Genomic DNA, 15,731 nt, shown 5'->3' with positions numbered 1-15,731 from the left:
GTACATATTGGAGATCAGCCTGCATTTGTTTTGTTGTTTGAGAGAAAGCAGGTAAGAGTTGGTTACAGAGAGGTGGTTATAGTTGGTTATTTGGCCAGATCTGTGTGATGTGTGTGTGAATGTGTTGTACTGCAGATTTATCGTTCTTTCCCACCCAGTCCTTCTCGGTTCCTCTATTCCCTTTCTTTCTTCTCTAGATTCTTTATTTAAAAAACCAGAAACATTTAAAAAGTACTTTAGTTTCCTCCTTTCCTTGCCTTGTTCTTTGCCCCTCCCCGCCCTTCTCAATTCAACAATTTCTTAGTAGTTTTTCCTTTCTTTCTAGATCCTTTATAAGAAAAACTATGTATATAAAAGTACTTCCCTTTCCTTGATCTTGGCTTCCCTCCTCCCACCCCCTGTCCCCTTCTTAATTCCTGTATTCCTTCCCTTCCCATTGTTTAACTCTATATCTTTTCCTTAAAAAAAAAAATGTAAACCCCATTTTTTGCTTGTAGGTAGTTCTGTATTTGCTTTTCTTTTGTGTGTGCGTGTGTGCGTGCTTGTGTTGTGGTCAAGCAAACAATGTGTGGTAAAGCACTACATACAAGTCCACATTTCAAAATAGAGTGGGCAAAGCACTGCACACATAACATCTATTATTTAAATAATACTACGCTGTGTGGCAAAGCGAGCCCAATACAAGGCATCGTTGGGGTCTTGGCAAGGTAGAGGTGGTCAAGGTGCTGCTGGGACCCTTCTGTGCAACCAGTGAAAAGTTATAGCTCTTTGCTTTGAGAGTTTGTGTTGAAAAAAGCACATTTTACCTTCACCTAGCACAAAAACTACTCTGCCAGCCTGCCTGCTGGCCTGTTTTCCCAGGTAATGTGGATTTCATTCAGCACAGTCCTACTCTGCAATAAGTACTGAAATAAAATTTGCTCCTGACTACAAGATTGGGGACTTTAATGTTTTCAGACTTGCATTTTAGACTGCTGGCATTTTTAATTGGATATTTACTTGAAATGAAAGTCAGGTCAATCAGTTGAAAGAAAAAAATAATAATCTGAATTCTAGCTTTGGGTGGGGGAGAATTAATTTTTGTTTGGATATTTTTGCAAGTTAACTTTTTTTACAGAAAATTTCGAGCACTAATCAATTTGGTAGCATCATAGGTCTTAACGTTTTAAAATAAAATGGAGCCAGTGTACGTATCATTTAAGTTGAAAATGGTAAGACTTACAAGAAATGATGCATAGTTTGCAGTGGTTAAGGTACTACTTTGTTTCCACTAGACAGACTTTAAAACCACAAAGAAGCCACATATATATTTTGCTAGTTTTCAGTTACGTCTGGGTTCTCTCTGTTTTTCAGTCACCAAGAATTAGATTTGTGTCCTAACATTTTAAGTAAGTAGGCATTAAACAGTACCTAGCTACTTAATGGGCTACTTTTTCATTCTTCCTGAAGCTTTTTAGTAGGCAAATCATTCATTTTATTAAGTGTGCTTTGCTGTTCTGTATACCCATGTCCAAAAATAAGGTGTTCCGGTAACGGATTGTTGTTTGAGTAAAATATTTCAGGAAGACCAGTTTTGCTATTTACTTAGTGTAGAAGCAGCCTCACTGTGCAAAGCCAAATGAGCCACAAATTCCCAAGCCTTCAGTGATGAAGTGATGAGGTCTGCTAGCCACCATGTGGCTACCAGACACAGCAGCTGCCCCCTCACCCCAAAGAGTAGGTTTGGGGAAGAAGAAGCATGGGATGTACTTTTTAAAGCAATCCTTATGCTATTTGGTAGGCTTTTTTCAGTTAAATGATTTGTTGAGTCTCACATGCAACAAGGCCCTTTTTATAATTCAGGGAGACGTTGTGTAAGCTGTTCAAGTTAGGAGGTGGAAAAAATTCATCATAATCTCTGTTATTCATTATCAGGGTTGACCTAATGGCAACTTTAAAACTACTGAGTAAAGCTTCTGCGCTGAATGTTACTGTACAGAAGATTAAGCTGAGTAGGAGTTTTGTTGGTTTTTATACATTCACTGAGACATTCTACGGAGTTTATCTTGTGCAGGTGTTCAGATACCTCTGTGCAACAGCATTTTCTGATAGCACTGCAGATGGCTTTCTCCTAGAGGTATGCTTGCTTTTGGGAGGAAATCATTATCTTGATTAAACAAATATCTGAACAGATTAAAAGGAGAAAACTATGCATTTCTTATGGGAAAAAGAATGCACTTCTAATAGAAGAGCTTTGATTTGCTGTGCCCTCTTATGTATGTTTTATTAGGTTTCATGTCTGAGAAGGGCTGTAGCTCAGTGGGTAAAGCACCTGCTTTGCATGCACAAGGTACCAGGTTCACTCTCTGGCATCTCCAGGTAGGGCTGGAGAAACCCCTGCCTGAAATCCTGGAGTGCCTGGGCAAGATGGGCCAATGGTCTGACTCAGTATAAGCCAGCTTGCTATTTTCTTAAGAGTTGGAATGAAAACTGAAATAACTTTCAATTAACTTTTAGTTAACCCAGTTTGGGGCTAGTTACTTTTGTGTGAAACAAGAAGACTTAAAGCAGCATATAAGCTCAGTTAATATGAGTAGAGATTGCAAAGCAGCAGTGCTTCAAGGACAATGCTCTTCATTGATCCTAAATTTAAGAATGTGTTAAATTTTGTGAATAAGAAAAAGTTTGTAATCAAGGCTGCCAGCTATATCTGTAACACTGCGAAATACTTATGTTTTGTAAATGGCTTTGAATAATTTTAATAAAGAGAAGAATCAGACATATACATATATTTCTATATACATAAATACAGGAATATAGTGAAGAGGTGATACATTCATATCTTTTGTTCATGTGAATTTCAAAGAGCTAATTTCATTTGGTAGGACCTTTTCGATGGAAGTTTGACTGTGGGAGAGAAATGACCCCTGACAAATATTTTATTACTCAGTTATATTGTAGGTTTATTGCAACAATTTCCTTTTTTTCTCTCTAAAAACTTAATTTCCCTCTTGGTTTGAAAGATAAAGGGGAAAAAGGGTATCAATTGTCATGTAACTCTTTAATAACAGGTATGGACAGTGTTTTTAAAATTGCAGTGTTCCAAGTGTCATTCTCCAAAGTCACTAGAACATCCAAAAACAGACAGGTGTGAGTAGGGGGAGGGGGTGTTCAAGGATTGCTGAGTCCCAATGAAATAAATTAGTCTCCAAAGTGCCTACCTTCTGTGGATTGTACTTTATGTGATATTTGTCTGCTGATCTGTATGATAACAAAGCAATGGTGCTGTCAATGGTCAGAAAAACAGGTTTTGCTTAATGACCATGGGGGAATTATAGCCAGTTTCACTTTTTTCTTCCAGCAAACCAATGATGGACTTACTGGTATACCTTTGTGCACAATACCGTTTAAATCCTTCAAGCCATACTATAGACCTGATGTCAGCAGAGAGAAAACTGATCAAATTCAAACCAAATATGCCCATTGGGATGCTTGAAGTCGATGAAGTGATTTTAAAGCCAAAACAGATGGATAAGAAGAAGCCCATTCCTGTCATCCCAGAGGTGAGAAGAGTTTGCAAAATGCTACCATTCGTTTTTCTCTTTTTACCTCCAGTTTGTTTGTTTATTTGTTTGTTTAAGCTTTTAACAGGCTGTATTTCAAAGACTCTGGAGGTAGCTTAATTTTAAATTTGTTCATAAAATTTCATTTTGAAACTTATCAGGAATTAAATTAATGCTGGCAGTGTGCCAGCACCAATCACATTCTGCCAGCAAGAATAACCAGTAGCACTACGATAAGATGGTGCTTCATGGCACAGCCCCCAAAACTAGCTCAGACTAACGCTTCTGGAATGAGACAAGTCAGTGGAGCTCGCTTCCATGAGCTCCACTGACTTGTTCCATTCCAGAAGCACCAGTCTGAGCTAGTTTCCAGGTTGTGCTGTGAAGCACTAACATCCTGTTGCTGTAGCTGTCATTCCCACTAGAGCAAGGGCAATGTTGGATACTGCCCAAAGATAGACTTGTCAAAGGTTCTGCCTTGGGTGGTGCATACACTGTTAGCCCCCAGGATTCAGAGACAGATTGCTGCATTAGACACATGCATACATGATGAAATTGCTTGCTTGGATCCTTGTTGACAGGGAAAGGAGGATAGCTGTTTGTTCCATGGGCTCCTAACTGCTTTGATATGCTTTAAGGAGGGATTCTGGCAGGTTTTACCTTAAGCGAAAGCAAAATGTCCTTGCTTTCATACTCAGCTCTATCTTTTCCTCTCTCTGAGTTTGAAAAAGTAATAAGAGGAGAGAAAATGTTGACAGCTGAAGCTAAAACAACACTGTGCCAATGTAGTCCATAACTGCTATTCCTTGGGATAGAGTATGTTTGAATGCAGCAGGCCTGTGTTCATATATCTCTTAGATCATGGCACCTGTGCGTGCCTGCAGGGAGATCCAATGGTGCCTGCAAAGCTCTCTATTCCCTTCCCCTGTCTAAAATTTATTTTTAATAAAATACTTTTTAAAAAGTTAGGGCACCAGGTTCTCCTTCCTGTTCCTGAACTTGCGCTGATCAGCTGTTCAGTGGGCCAGAGGAGAAAAGCGATTTCCTGGCCCCACCCCATCTTCTTCCAGCCCCAAAGACTTTGCTTGCTCTCCCTCTCTCTCTCTCTCTCTCAATCAGTCAATCAATCAATCAATCAGTCAGTCAGTCAGTCAGTCAGTCAATCTCCACTCCCAGCCTATTTCTCTCCAGCCAACCCCTGTCATCACTCTTTCTGTCCCTTCCTTATCCCTAGCCTTCTTTCTCTCCCTGGCCCCTAGCCTTGCTCTTTCTCTCCCACTCACCCCTTTATTTTGCTGTTTTTCCCCACTCCCAGCTTCTAGCCTCACTCTTTCTCTCCCATCTACCCCTTTGCCTTGCTATTACCCCCTCCTTTCCAACTTCTAGCCTCACTATTTCTCCCTCCCCACTTCTTTTGATTGGCCAGGCCCCCACTCCCCACCATTATGTGATTAGCCACATCCTCCTTGGAACTACTTTTGTGGTGATGCCCATAGCATTTTCTCAAATTCCCAAATATGCCCACAGATCCAAAAAGGTGGGGACCCCTGCCTTAGATAGTTATGAAGTTTATGGAGCAATTCTATGCATGTTTAGGCAGAAAAACGTCATACAACTCCCAGCATTCCCCAGCCAGCACTGCAGGACATTTTTCTGCCTAAACATGCATAGGATTGTGCCCTTAATAGAGTGGCCTTAGACAAGTCTTCATTTCACATTGAGAAGAGCTGTAAGAATATGTGATATAATATAAATAAGAATTCTGTAGTATTAGTGTACCGTAAGTTCTTAGTAGTGATGAAGTCTGTGTAGCCACACTGTGTAGTAGGTTGAGCCTTTAAAAAACAAACAAAGCAAAGGCTGTAACTTTGCTAAAGGATGGATTTTCTCTTGTTTCAGCAAACTGTGAGGGTAGTAGTAAACTACAAGAAGACCCAGAAGACTATTGTCAGAGTTAGCCCTCATACACCACTTCAAGAACTCATGCTCATGATCTGTAGCAAATGTGATTTCGATCCTTTACACACCATGTTGCTGAAAACTTACCAATCTCGGGAAACCCTTGACTTGACAAAATCTCTTAATGACCTTGGACTCAGAGAGTTATATGCAATGGATGTCAGCAGAGGTAAGGTTTATGCATTTGTATTTCACCAAAGCAGTTGCTGGAGGGAATGCTGTAGATATGTTTGGAAATATAGTTTTAGTTTAATTTTATGTATAATTCCCCCCCTTCATTTCTATTTTTATATATTGTTACTGAAAATGAAAAACTGTAATCAATTACTGATTTTTTTTAAAAAAACACACACATGTTAATAGCAGAAAGTATATATAAAGCACATTTTCTATTAATATTGCTTGCCTGTTTCATAATTTCATTTCACATAACTTCCTAGTCGTACCTTTTGAGTACACATTTTTCGAATCTGAAATCAACATATCTGGTGAACTGATTCATTGCCCCTAAATTCCAGCTTCCATATATTGACTTGATTTTGTTTACTTAGGCCACAGCTAGGCAACCTGTGCCCCTCCAGATGTTGTTGGACCATCTCCCATCAACCCTAGGCAGCATGGTCAGTGGTCAGGGATGATGGGAGTTGTAATCCAACAGCATCTGGAGGGACACAGGTTGCCCACTCTTGTCTTAGAGCGTACATTTAGATCCAGTGCCATATTCTAAAATATATTGAACATACAAACTATATTTATACTAAACACAATTGTTCTCCACTAATTATTTGACTTGTGCAGCAACAAAAACCTTTACAAATATCATTTTGTTGTGGCCTGCAAAAGGTACAGGGAGGGAGATTTGTGGAATTTTGAGAATTCTCACATTTGTTCTTTTTTAAAAGGTTTATGGCTAACGAGTCCTCCATTTCTGATGAAGCATTGTGTATGACAGCTTGACCTTCTATATCATTATTTTTTTGATGAATTTCATTTATTTTAATATTATACATTTGTTGGGGCTTCTGCAGGAAAATCTAGCCTATAGTGTACTATTTGGCCATCCTTGTTTAAATTACAATGTGTTCTTTCTTTCTGGATGAGATTTGATAGAAGGGATCATTTCACACTCTTCTGCATTTTGAGAATTTGCCTGGGTAGCCTTCAGCTCCTCTGCTGAAACTCTGATAAAGAACGTATTCAGAAAGCGCGGCCAATTGTAATTAAATTTCCATTTCTCTATCTCTCTAGCCACCACGCCACCTGCTGAATTCAACTTGTCATCTTTACAAGGTGAGTTGTGCTGATCTCAGAGAATGAATACACACAGCAAATGATGGAGCATTGTCATGCACAAGCATTCTCATTTAGTGATATCAGAGCAAACAAGAATCTTCTAATATGAGGGATGTTACCTAGATTGCCATGAGAAGAATAGGTAACACAGATTTGTGTATAATACACGAGTGCTCCTAATGTAGGGCATCTTCTGAATAGTTACATGAGTACTGATAAGCACCAGAGGATTTTTTTTAAAAATAGGATTGTATCCAGTTGTGTTCCCTCTGCTGACAGAAGGCTCAATGATCTACTGGAGGCTTCCATTAGCAGAAGTTGGGGAGGCGATTTTTGCTGATTTCCCCCTTCTATCTACAGCTCCCTTGCCCTCCCAAAATCTGCTCCAGAAGATTGGAGGACCCTTTAGAAAAGTTTGGGAAGTAGCATCAGGCACTGCAGGAGAAAGGGGGAATTTGTGGAACTTGCCTTCCCCTCTTTCTATGCGTGGAAGCCTCTTCTGGATCAAAGGACCTTCTATCAGTCCAGGAACACAACTGGATACAACCCAAAGGGGGTTAGAGCCTGATCAGTCTTACACAAGTTAATATTATCTTGGTGTTTCTTTAAACCATTTGTTTAAATTAGGTAATATTCTTCTAACGTGGTAGTAAGGGTAAGGATAGTAGATTCAGAGTCCTGGGTTGCACATAATATTACCCCATCATTTATTTAACCCATGGTTGGTTGCCCTACCCAGGTTTTATCTGGCAGACGATCAAACCAACTGTGGTCCCTGGGTTGTTTGTTTCCTCCTCCTTCACCTGCTCCCTCCAGGTATCCCAAATGCCTTTGTAGCACCCTAGTGCTGTCATGTAGAGGATGTATATGTGTGTGTTTTACTGCTTCTGTAACCTGGTGAAAAAACACATGAGCAACCCCCATAACAACAACAACCCATGGATTAAGCAACCCAGAGTTCACAACCTAACAACAAAACATGATTTCTTTTTCTAGGATGTTCATGGTTAACAAACCATGACAACCCAGAAGTCAACATCCCATACCATGGATTAACGTTATGTGCAAACCAGACCAGTATTATGTTCACTTCAGTATGTCTGCAAGACCTTAGCCTGATTACTAATCTACATAAGATGGTGTATCAAGAATATAATGGACTTTTTAAAAACAACAACAACAACAACTAACCAATACCATATTTGGGCTGGGAAGCCATTTCTCCTCAGTTAGCTTACTTAACAGTGCAATCCTATGCATGTCTTCAGGTAAATTGATACAGGATTGCAGCATCACTATATTATTTATTATTTTATGAGTTGCCTGCTCAGAAGCACTCAGACTGAATGCAATACCACTCCAAACTAAACAATATATCAATCCAATAATCAATGTAAAAAAAATAGATAAGTTTTCTTAGGAGTTACAGGGTTTTGTTTTGTATTGTTTGCCTTTTTAATTGCTTGGGAAAAGATACCTGGATTACATCTTGCTTTGGTACAGATAATGACCTTTATAATATTTTGTTAAAAATAGAAATTGTATTTTTGAAATTGTAAGTGTAGAAAATGTATGAAAACAAATATACTGTGCAGTACTTAGCCAGTTCACATGTCCCAACTACCCATGGTTTGCTGGCTCCTGCCCATCCTGTCCCACTGAGCTAAACAACCCAGGGACACTTCATCCCTTGGTTGTTTAGAGGGATGTCCGAACCTGGAATTATGGATTGTGGTCAGAGGAACAACCCACACTTACAGTCTGTGGTTTGTTCTTGGGTTACAGCTCTGACTTGTCCCTCCCACAACAAGGCACAGTTCTGGGTTTGGATATTATGCTAAACAACTCAGGGAAAGAGTGTCCCTGGGTTGTTTAGCTCAGCAGAAGTGGGCAGGAGCCAGCACTCTCACTCACTCTTCCTCATACCCAGGGTTTAAACAACCCAAGGGTAGTTGTGACATGAACTGGGTCATTGTTTACCTTGCAGAATAAAATTTGTTCTGATTGTTACCATTCTTGTAGGGAAAACATTTAAAGGGGAGAACATGGTATTATTACCAAACCAGTTCATATAAAATTGAGCATTATGCTATATTTCAAAGAAATACTCTCTAATAGAAATAGATATGAAGGGAAGAAAATAATTAGTGCAATCTGGAATCTGTGGCATCAAGGAATTTATTTTATTTTCAGACCCTTGTCAAAACTCACAAAATTCTGACATTTTGAAGGAGAAAGAAAATAAAAGTTTCTTTGGCTTTTTTCAGCGAAGCAAGAAGAAACGAGAACAAGTAAGAAAAATATAATATTTGTAACCAACGTTGGGTAGAAAACAAAATGTCATTGTTGACAGACCCTTGCAGTTGGCCTGTGCAGTTGATACGGGAGGCAGCTTAATGTTTTTCTTGCCTATTGAAGTCAACTGGACTAGCCAGAAATCGGAGTGCAGCCTAACTGCCCCATGACATATTTCAGTTTCTGTCATGATGACAGCTGGGTGTCCCCCTTTTGTTTTTTTACTGATTGGCAGTAATCTGAGCCACTGGGGAACCAATTTCTAGAAGGTAGATGTGTTCGTCTTGTTGCAACAAAAACAACCAATAGTCTTATCACACCTTAAAGACTAAAAATGTATTCTGGAATAAGCTTTCATGGAGTTCATCAGACATTTCCCATGGGTGTTTTTGCCTCCAGGAGATATTTCCTTAGATTATTAGAAGCATAGTCCCATGCAGGTTTGCTCAGAAATAAGTCCCACTGAACTCAGTGGGCTTTAATTCCCAGATAATTGTATGTGTAGGATTGCAACCTAAGGATACTATCATCCCACATGGTCAAGGGGCCCTATTCACTCTTTGATCTGCTTGCTCATTATCCTTGGATGTTACTGTTATAGTTACATTTGTGCAGGCTTGACACTTCCCACTCCCCACCCCCACCTGCGCGTTGATTTACTGTGGCCCCATCATATTTAGTGCTTCTGGCATGGGAACTACTTGGCCATAATGAGATACCATGCAATTGCATTAACTGTCTGAATAAAAGAACCTGTGTTCTCATGGCCAGCTAATGATCAAGCAGGAACAATCTTTCTATAGGGCCCACTCAAATGGTTCAGTTATACCTGCATTATACGTGCAGTTTATGGTGATGATTTAATCTTCCTAGAAGGAAGCAACTTCTTTACTGCTAGTGATAAATATGAATGAAGCCTTATAATAAAAGTTGGGAATCCCTTGTTTAAAGAAGTAGTTTGGCTAAAATCTATTCAGAACATTATTTTTAAAATTGATTTTCCTCCCCCATTCCGCGTAAGACGGCCAGTGCTCCTGCAACTCCGTTAATGAGTAAGCCGAGGCCAGCTTTCGTCATGAGATCCAATATGATTCCGAAACAGTATGACTCAAATACCCTGCCATCTGAGATGCCAAAGAAGCGACGAGCACCCTTGCCTCCAATGCCTGCTTCTCAAAGCGTGCCCCAGGATCTTGCACGAACCCAGGACAGACCTGCAAGTTGTGTGGTGAAATCTAGCAGTGTGGATGAAACTGATAAGGTTGGTTGCTATTGTCTCCTCCTTCCTCTGACTCTGAGAATAATATTAGAGTAAACGCTTCAGCAAGAGCATTCACTGATGGTACGTGCTGAACAAACTGCAATCTTGCACAATTTGGGGCCTAATTTATATGCTGCCTGGCATTGGCATTGACTCAAAACCAGATCCCTATGGCCAGATTCCATGTTACATGCAAAAACACCAACTGATCATATGGATGTTCAAAGGTCATATGGACACTTCCTATGCCAGTAACTTGCAGTCCTGATGAATGTCCTGGTGTAGGAATTACACTCATAATCTGGATGACCTACCCACCAGATGAGCACTTTGCCTGTGTGATGTGCGGGAGCTACTTGTTGCCGCTGCACTGGTGATGGTGATTTCAGCAATGCTTCCTTGGAAATAGTTCAGTTGAAATAGGTGGGACTTCCAAATAACTATGCTTATAATGCAATCCTATGCATGTCTACAGGGAAGTAAGTCCTGTGGAGTTCAGTGGGACTGACTGCTAGGTAAGTGTGTATGGGATTGCAGCTTTAGGGAAAGGTATATAATACACAAGTTCTCCCCCCTCCCCCCATTTATTGGGTAGCCAATTATCAGCAAAGATATTCTTTCAACTTTGAGTTTGGAAATTAAAACACAATTTTAAGTGAAAGTCAGATTTTGTCAAGTAATATTAAATCCTGAAATGTCTTCTACTAAGATAATCTGAAGCAAGTTTAGAAACCGTGCATTTAAGTGCTGCTGCTCCTATTATTCTTTTAAAAATGCTTCTTTTAAAACATGTTAGTACCAAATTGGAATTGGAATCTGCTGAGAGTCTTTATACTTGCATTAAATATGAGGAAATTATGGTTTGCACTAGCATGTTCAGTAACTGGGGAAGGATCTGACATTTAGTGTCACTTCAAAATTGCCTTTCTTAGCCTTTTATTTAAAAAATGCAGTTAAACATGTTTCTGAGAAAAGATTTCCTAAACAGTTCAAATCTTTGCATTATTAGGAACATGTTAAAGCCTTGAGAAAATCAAATTTTACTTACTGGAAGAACATGGATGTTTAAAACTAATGTTTTTATCTTAATAATATTTCCTGCTTCTGTAATAATGCATTTAATGAAGTTGCAAAGCAGATTGCCAGGTCAAACCTATCTATAAAAATCCCAATATGTGCTGAACTTATTCCAGTATAGTTTGGGGGGAAATTAATGTAGTGGGTAATATCTTGGTAAAGCACAGATTGTCAGCTGTGAATTTCAATTAAAGTTCAAAGCTAAATGTGTCAGTGTAAATTGGAGCACTGCATATTTGTGTTTCAGACATCGCTTTGAATCTGGAATGAAAGGCGTCTTATTCTGATATGTTAGGCTATACGAGCATGCTAGAAAGATGAAGTATAGAACTGAATGGTGAAAAAACAGGCACAAGAGATGAATCGGATATAAGGCCCTTCAGTGAATATTATTTTTGCTTACATCAAGCATAACACAGTAATTTATTTTTAATTAATTTGTAACCACCAGAGTGCGCTGTTTAATAGAGGTTTGGGATTTTGTGTTTTGTTGAGAAGATCCTCTAATTTCGAGAAAAAATATTGGTCATCTCAGTGTCCTCCCAAAATAGAAACAAATGTAACTTCTGCTTTTTATTTCTGTGAGTAATTGTGTAAAGGTTTGCAAATCGACCCCCCCCCCCCCCTGAGTTCAGGGAACCTAAACCCATTGAAATTAGCAAGCGTAAGTATAGCGGAACCTCTGTGTTGGATCATGGTGTTGGTGTAATGGGAGAGTAAAATCATTTGGAAGAGAAAAGCTTAGATCCAAACATCCCTTGAGCAAGTGGAAAGGCACTTCTGCTTGCACAAGGGAGGGCCCCCCATTTTTTTACATTTCTGCCTTCCTGCTCCACATGTCATGCTGTTCCAGGGCCCCCTTGCCCCAAACTCTCAGCAGCAGATTTTCAGGTGTGTTTGTACACAGATATGTGTGCATGCTGAGGGCCGTATTCGGAAGGTGGGGGGGAAAAAAGCTTGTTCCATGAGTAGTACTCTTCCCATGGAAGTTAGGATCCAAGCCGTTAACCTTTTGCTTCTTTAAAAGGTTTCATCATACAGCTTATTATTGTACTGGAAGATTTTATGATTAGTTTATTGTGCTATGATTTTGAAAGTGTCTTGGTATCTTTCCTGTTTTCTAGTTTGCTGTTAATAATATGTTCTATGGACATGTACAAACAGATAGAGGGTGTGGGAGCAAAACTGATGGCAGAATCACTGCTGATTTCATCTGTCAGAGGCACTGCAAGAATGGGAAAAACCAGGTTTGCTCTGAGAGAGGGAAAAACAATCCCACATTAATTTCTGTTGTTTTTTTTTTAACATTGCTAGGCATCCCAGGCTTTCATATTCACTTTCAGTCTATACTTAAGGGGTGGGCAACCTCAGGTCCAGGGGCCAAATCCACCCCTCCAAGGATCCCAGTTTTGCCCACTGTGGTTTCCCAGATGGCCACGCTCTGTTCTATTGGCCGCACCCCCTTTCCCCTACTACCGATAAGAAACATGCTTTATTTGTCTCTCTTTTTCTACTGGATAACACTTTCTGATATTACATATATTTTCATCCACTTTGGGATGAAAAGCAGGACAGCAGCTGACAGAAAAAAACAGAAGGTACAGATGTTAATGGGAAACTGTACTGTATGGTAAACATAAAAGTACTGAGAATCCCATGATCATCACAATCACACCACTGAAATCAATTCATTAAAAAGTGATGAGGACAAAATCTAGTCAACTACGCTATTCTGAAGTTTGATTCCCTCCCTTCAGTAGAACTCAGATGTGCTCATAGGAACGGAGGGAAGGAGGGAGAGGGGATTGGTTCTTGTTGACCTGCTTGCTCATGCACCCCGTCCCTTTTTCTCTCTCCTCAGATATTTAGGAGGAATGGGTCACCTTTGTACCAAAGCAATAAGCTCCGTAGTATTTAACTATGCCTTGCTCATTGCCATCTGCAAGACAATAGCCACCAAAGCCTCATATCTACTCTCTGCCTCAATGGTTTATTTACTTACTACATTTCTAATCCACCCAATAACTAATGTTCTCTGGGTCGATTTCAAACAGTTAAAAAACTAAAATGCTATAGAACAATAAAAAATATAAAATACAATACATGTATTTAAAAGAATAAAATACAATATGATGCAAAACAATAAACAGCTCAGGAATCAATAAAACAGCCATAAAAATCTAGAACTAGGTCTCTAAAATGCCTGGGAGAAAAGAAAGATCTTTGCCTGGCACCAAAAAGATAACAATGTAGGCGCCAGGTGAACTGCGAACCTCTTTGGGCCATTCATTCCACAAGTGGGATGCTACCACTGAAAAGGCTCTCTCTCTTGTAGCTACCCGTCTAGCTTCCTTTGGCTGGGGCACCTGAAGGCGGGCCTCTGAAGATGATCTATGGATCCAAACATGTGGGAAAAGATGTTCCTTTAGATACTCCGGTTCGAAACCATTTAGGACCTTAAAGGTCAACACCAAGATTTTGAATTTAGCTTGGAAACAGACTGGAAGCCAGTGCAGCTGCCAAAGCCCTGGCATTGCATGATCATGTGTGAGAGCCAGTGTGGTGTAGTGGCGAGAGTGTTGGACTGGGAGCTGGGAGATCCGGGTTCTAGTCCCCACTCAGCCATGGAAGCTCACTGGGTGACTTTGGGCCAGTCACACACTCTCAGCCCAACCTACCTCACAGGGTTGTTGTTGTGAGGATAAAATGGAGAGGAGGAGGAGAATGTAAGCCGCCTTGGGTTCCTTGCAAGAGGAAAAAAGGCGGGATATAAATGCAATAATAAATAAAAAATAAAATCATATTGGCCAGTCAGAATTGAAAGGAAATGCTGCATAATGCTTGTAGACCTGACTACTGGGCAAGACAAGATTTAGACATCATATAATTCAGATAATTGGAGCAACACCAATAAGCTACACCAGGAGTGGGGAACCTCAAACTCAGGGGGCCAAATCTGACCCTCCTTGGGTCCCAGTCCAGCCTTACAGAGTTCCCCAGGTTGACTCTGCCCTCTTCCCCTGATGCCACCCCCTTTTCTCCAACCACCAGTCATCAGCTTTTGCACACTTTTTCCTCATTCTAAAAGGTAGAAATGCCTCTGCTAAAGCTTAATTACTGGTAATAAGATCTTTAAGCTAAAATATGCTGACATTTTAGCCCCACCCCTTTTGCCCTGCCCAACACTGGAATGTTTCACAAGAGCTTCTCCAAAATTGAATTTGATCCTTGGTGCCAGGATTCCTGATCCCTCAAGGACACACACTCAGGCAATCTGACACCGGACACCCAAATCAGTGAGCCTTCTTTATTGGAAATCCCATGGCCAAAGCTGAATGGTTACACTCTTTTGAAATTATATAGCTGATGATCAGTAGCTATAGGCTGTAAGTAATTCCGAAACAGTCAAAAGCTAAACGCTGCCACCATGACTGAGATCCTCATCAAAGTGGTTGCCCTTTTGCCATCTCCACAGCTCTGAACACAAGGGAAGGGATTCGGGATTCCTGGCACATCCAACCCAGGCAATCCATACACAGGGTTCCAAAACATGGACAAGCAACAGGAATGAATCCTGGAATGATCCGTCCCAGCCAATCAAAGGGGTAGATTCTAGAAAGGTCTAAACAAAACCACACCCACAGAGAGATAGTCCAACTTTGAATCTTTCATTGGAAACTCCAGGCTACCTGGTCGAGGCCTGTCAAATCCAAGGGTAAACCCACAGAAGAAAGAGTTCCATGCCATAGCTTGCGTCCTGGTAACTCCACTCTGCATGAGTCCAGGCAGAGAAAAGTCCAAGAGTCAAGATCAAACCCAGCCTGATGGCACTCTGGGTTAGTGACAGTGAAGACAGACAATCCACAGCAAACAAGAGTTCAAAGTCTAAGGAAAGCATCATGGTACTTTTCACGGCAAGTCCTTAGCAATCCAAAGTTCCAATTTGAAAGAGTGTCCGTGGACAGAGTACCTCCAGGCTCAGATGACTGTGAATCCAAATAGAGAGATTTCAGGCAATGAAGACGAGGTGTTCCTTGCCTTTGCATCAGCTTAAAAGGGGAAAGTGTGACTGTAAGACCCCTCCTCCAGACCCCTTGACAGACAAGGGCTTTTGGCCTCTCAGCAAGGCCCCTGTCTAAACAGGGCGCCACTGCTCAGCCCTCCAGCACTGACGCTTCAGCCTGGGCAACGCTTCTGCAAACCCCACCCCACCTCTGTCAGGTTCTCGCAGACAGCTTCCGGCCTCCCTGCCTGCCAAGGCCAGACCAGCGGGTGGACAGGGAGTCAGGTGGCTCCCCCTGGCT

The 15,731-nt window shown here is 40.7% G+C and overlaps 1 protein-coding gene across 4 annotated transcripts in view; it reads left to right on the top strand.

The window, feature by feature from the left end:
* Positions 1 to 15,731, top strand: part of COBLL1 (cordon-bleu WH2 repeat protein like 1) — a 114,502-nt gene that overhangs the window by 72,466 nt on the left and 26,305 nt on the right. For all 4 annotated transcript variants that reach the window (XM_084811871.1, XM_084811879.1, XM_084811867.1 and 1 more), the window contains exons 3-7: positions 3,341 to 3,542; positions 5,442 to 5,670; positions 6,750 to 6,791; positions 8,988 to 9,085; positions 10,111 to 10,350. In XM_084811871.1, the coding sequence (XP_084667997.1) occupies positions 3,341 to 3,542; positions 5,442 to 5,670; positions 6,750 to 6,791; positions 8,988 to 9,085; positions 10,111 to 10,350 (811 nt within the window). The remainder of the gene's footprint in view (positions 1 to 3,340; positions 3,543 to 5,441; positions 5,671 to 6,749; positions 6,792 to 8,987; positions 9,086 to 10,110; positions 10,351 to 15,731) is intronic.

The sequence above is a fragment of the Heloderma suspectum genome, chromosome 1 (genome assembly GCF_057233095.1).
Source record: "Heloderma suspectum isolate Gila_16-S chromosome 1, 16-S_ref, whole genome shotgun sequence".
NCBI lineage: Eukaryota > Metazoa > Chordata > Lepidosauria > Squamata > Helodermatidae > Heloderma > Heloderma suspectum.
Note: the sequence above shows the minus strand (reverse complement) of the source record. Positions and strands in the feature narration are given on the sequence as shown.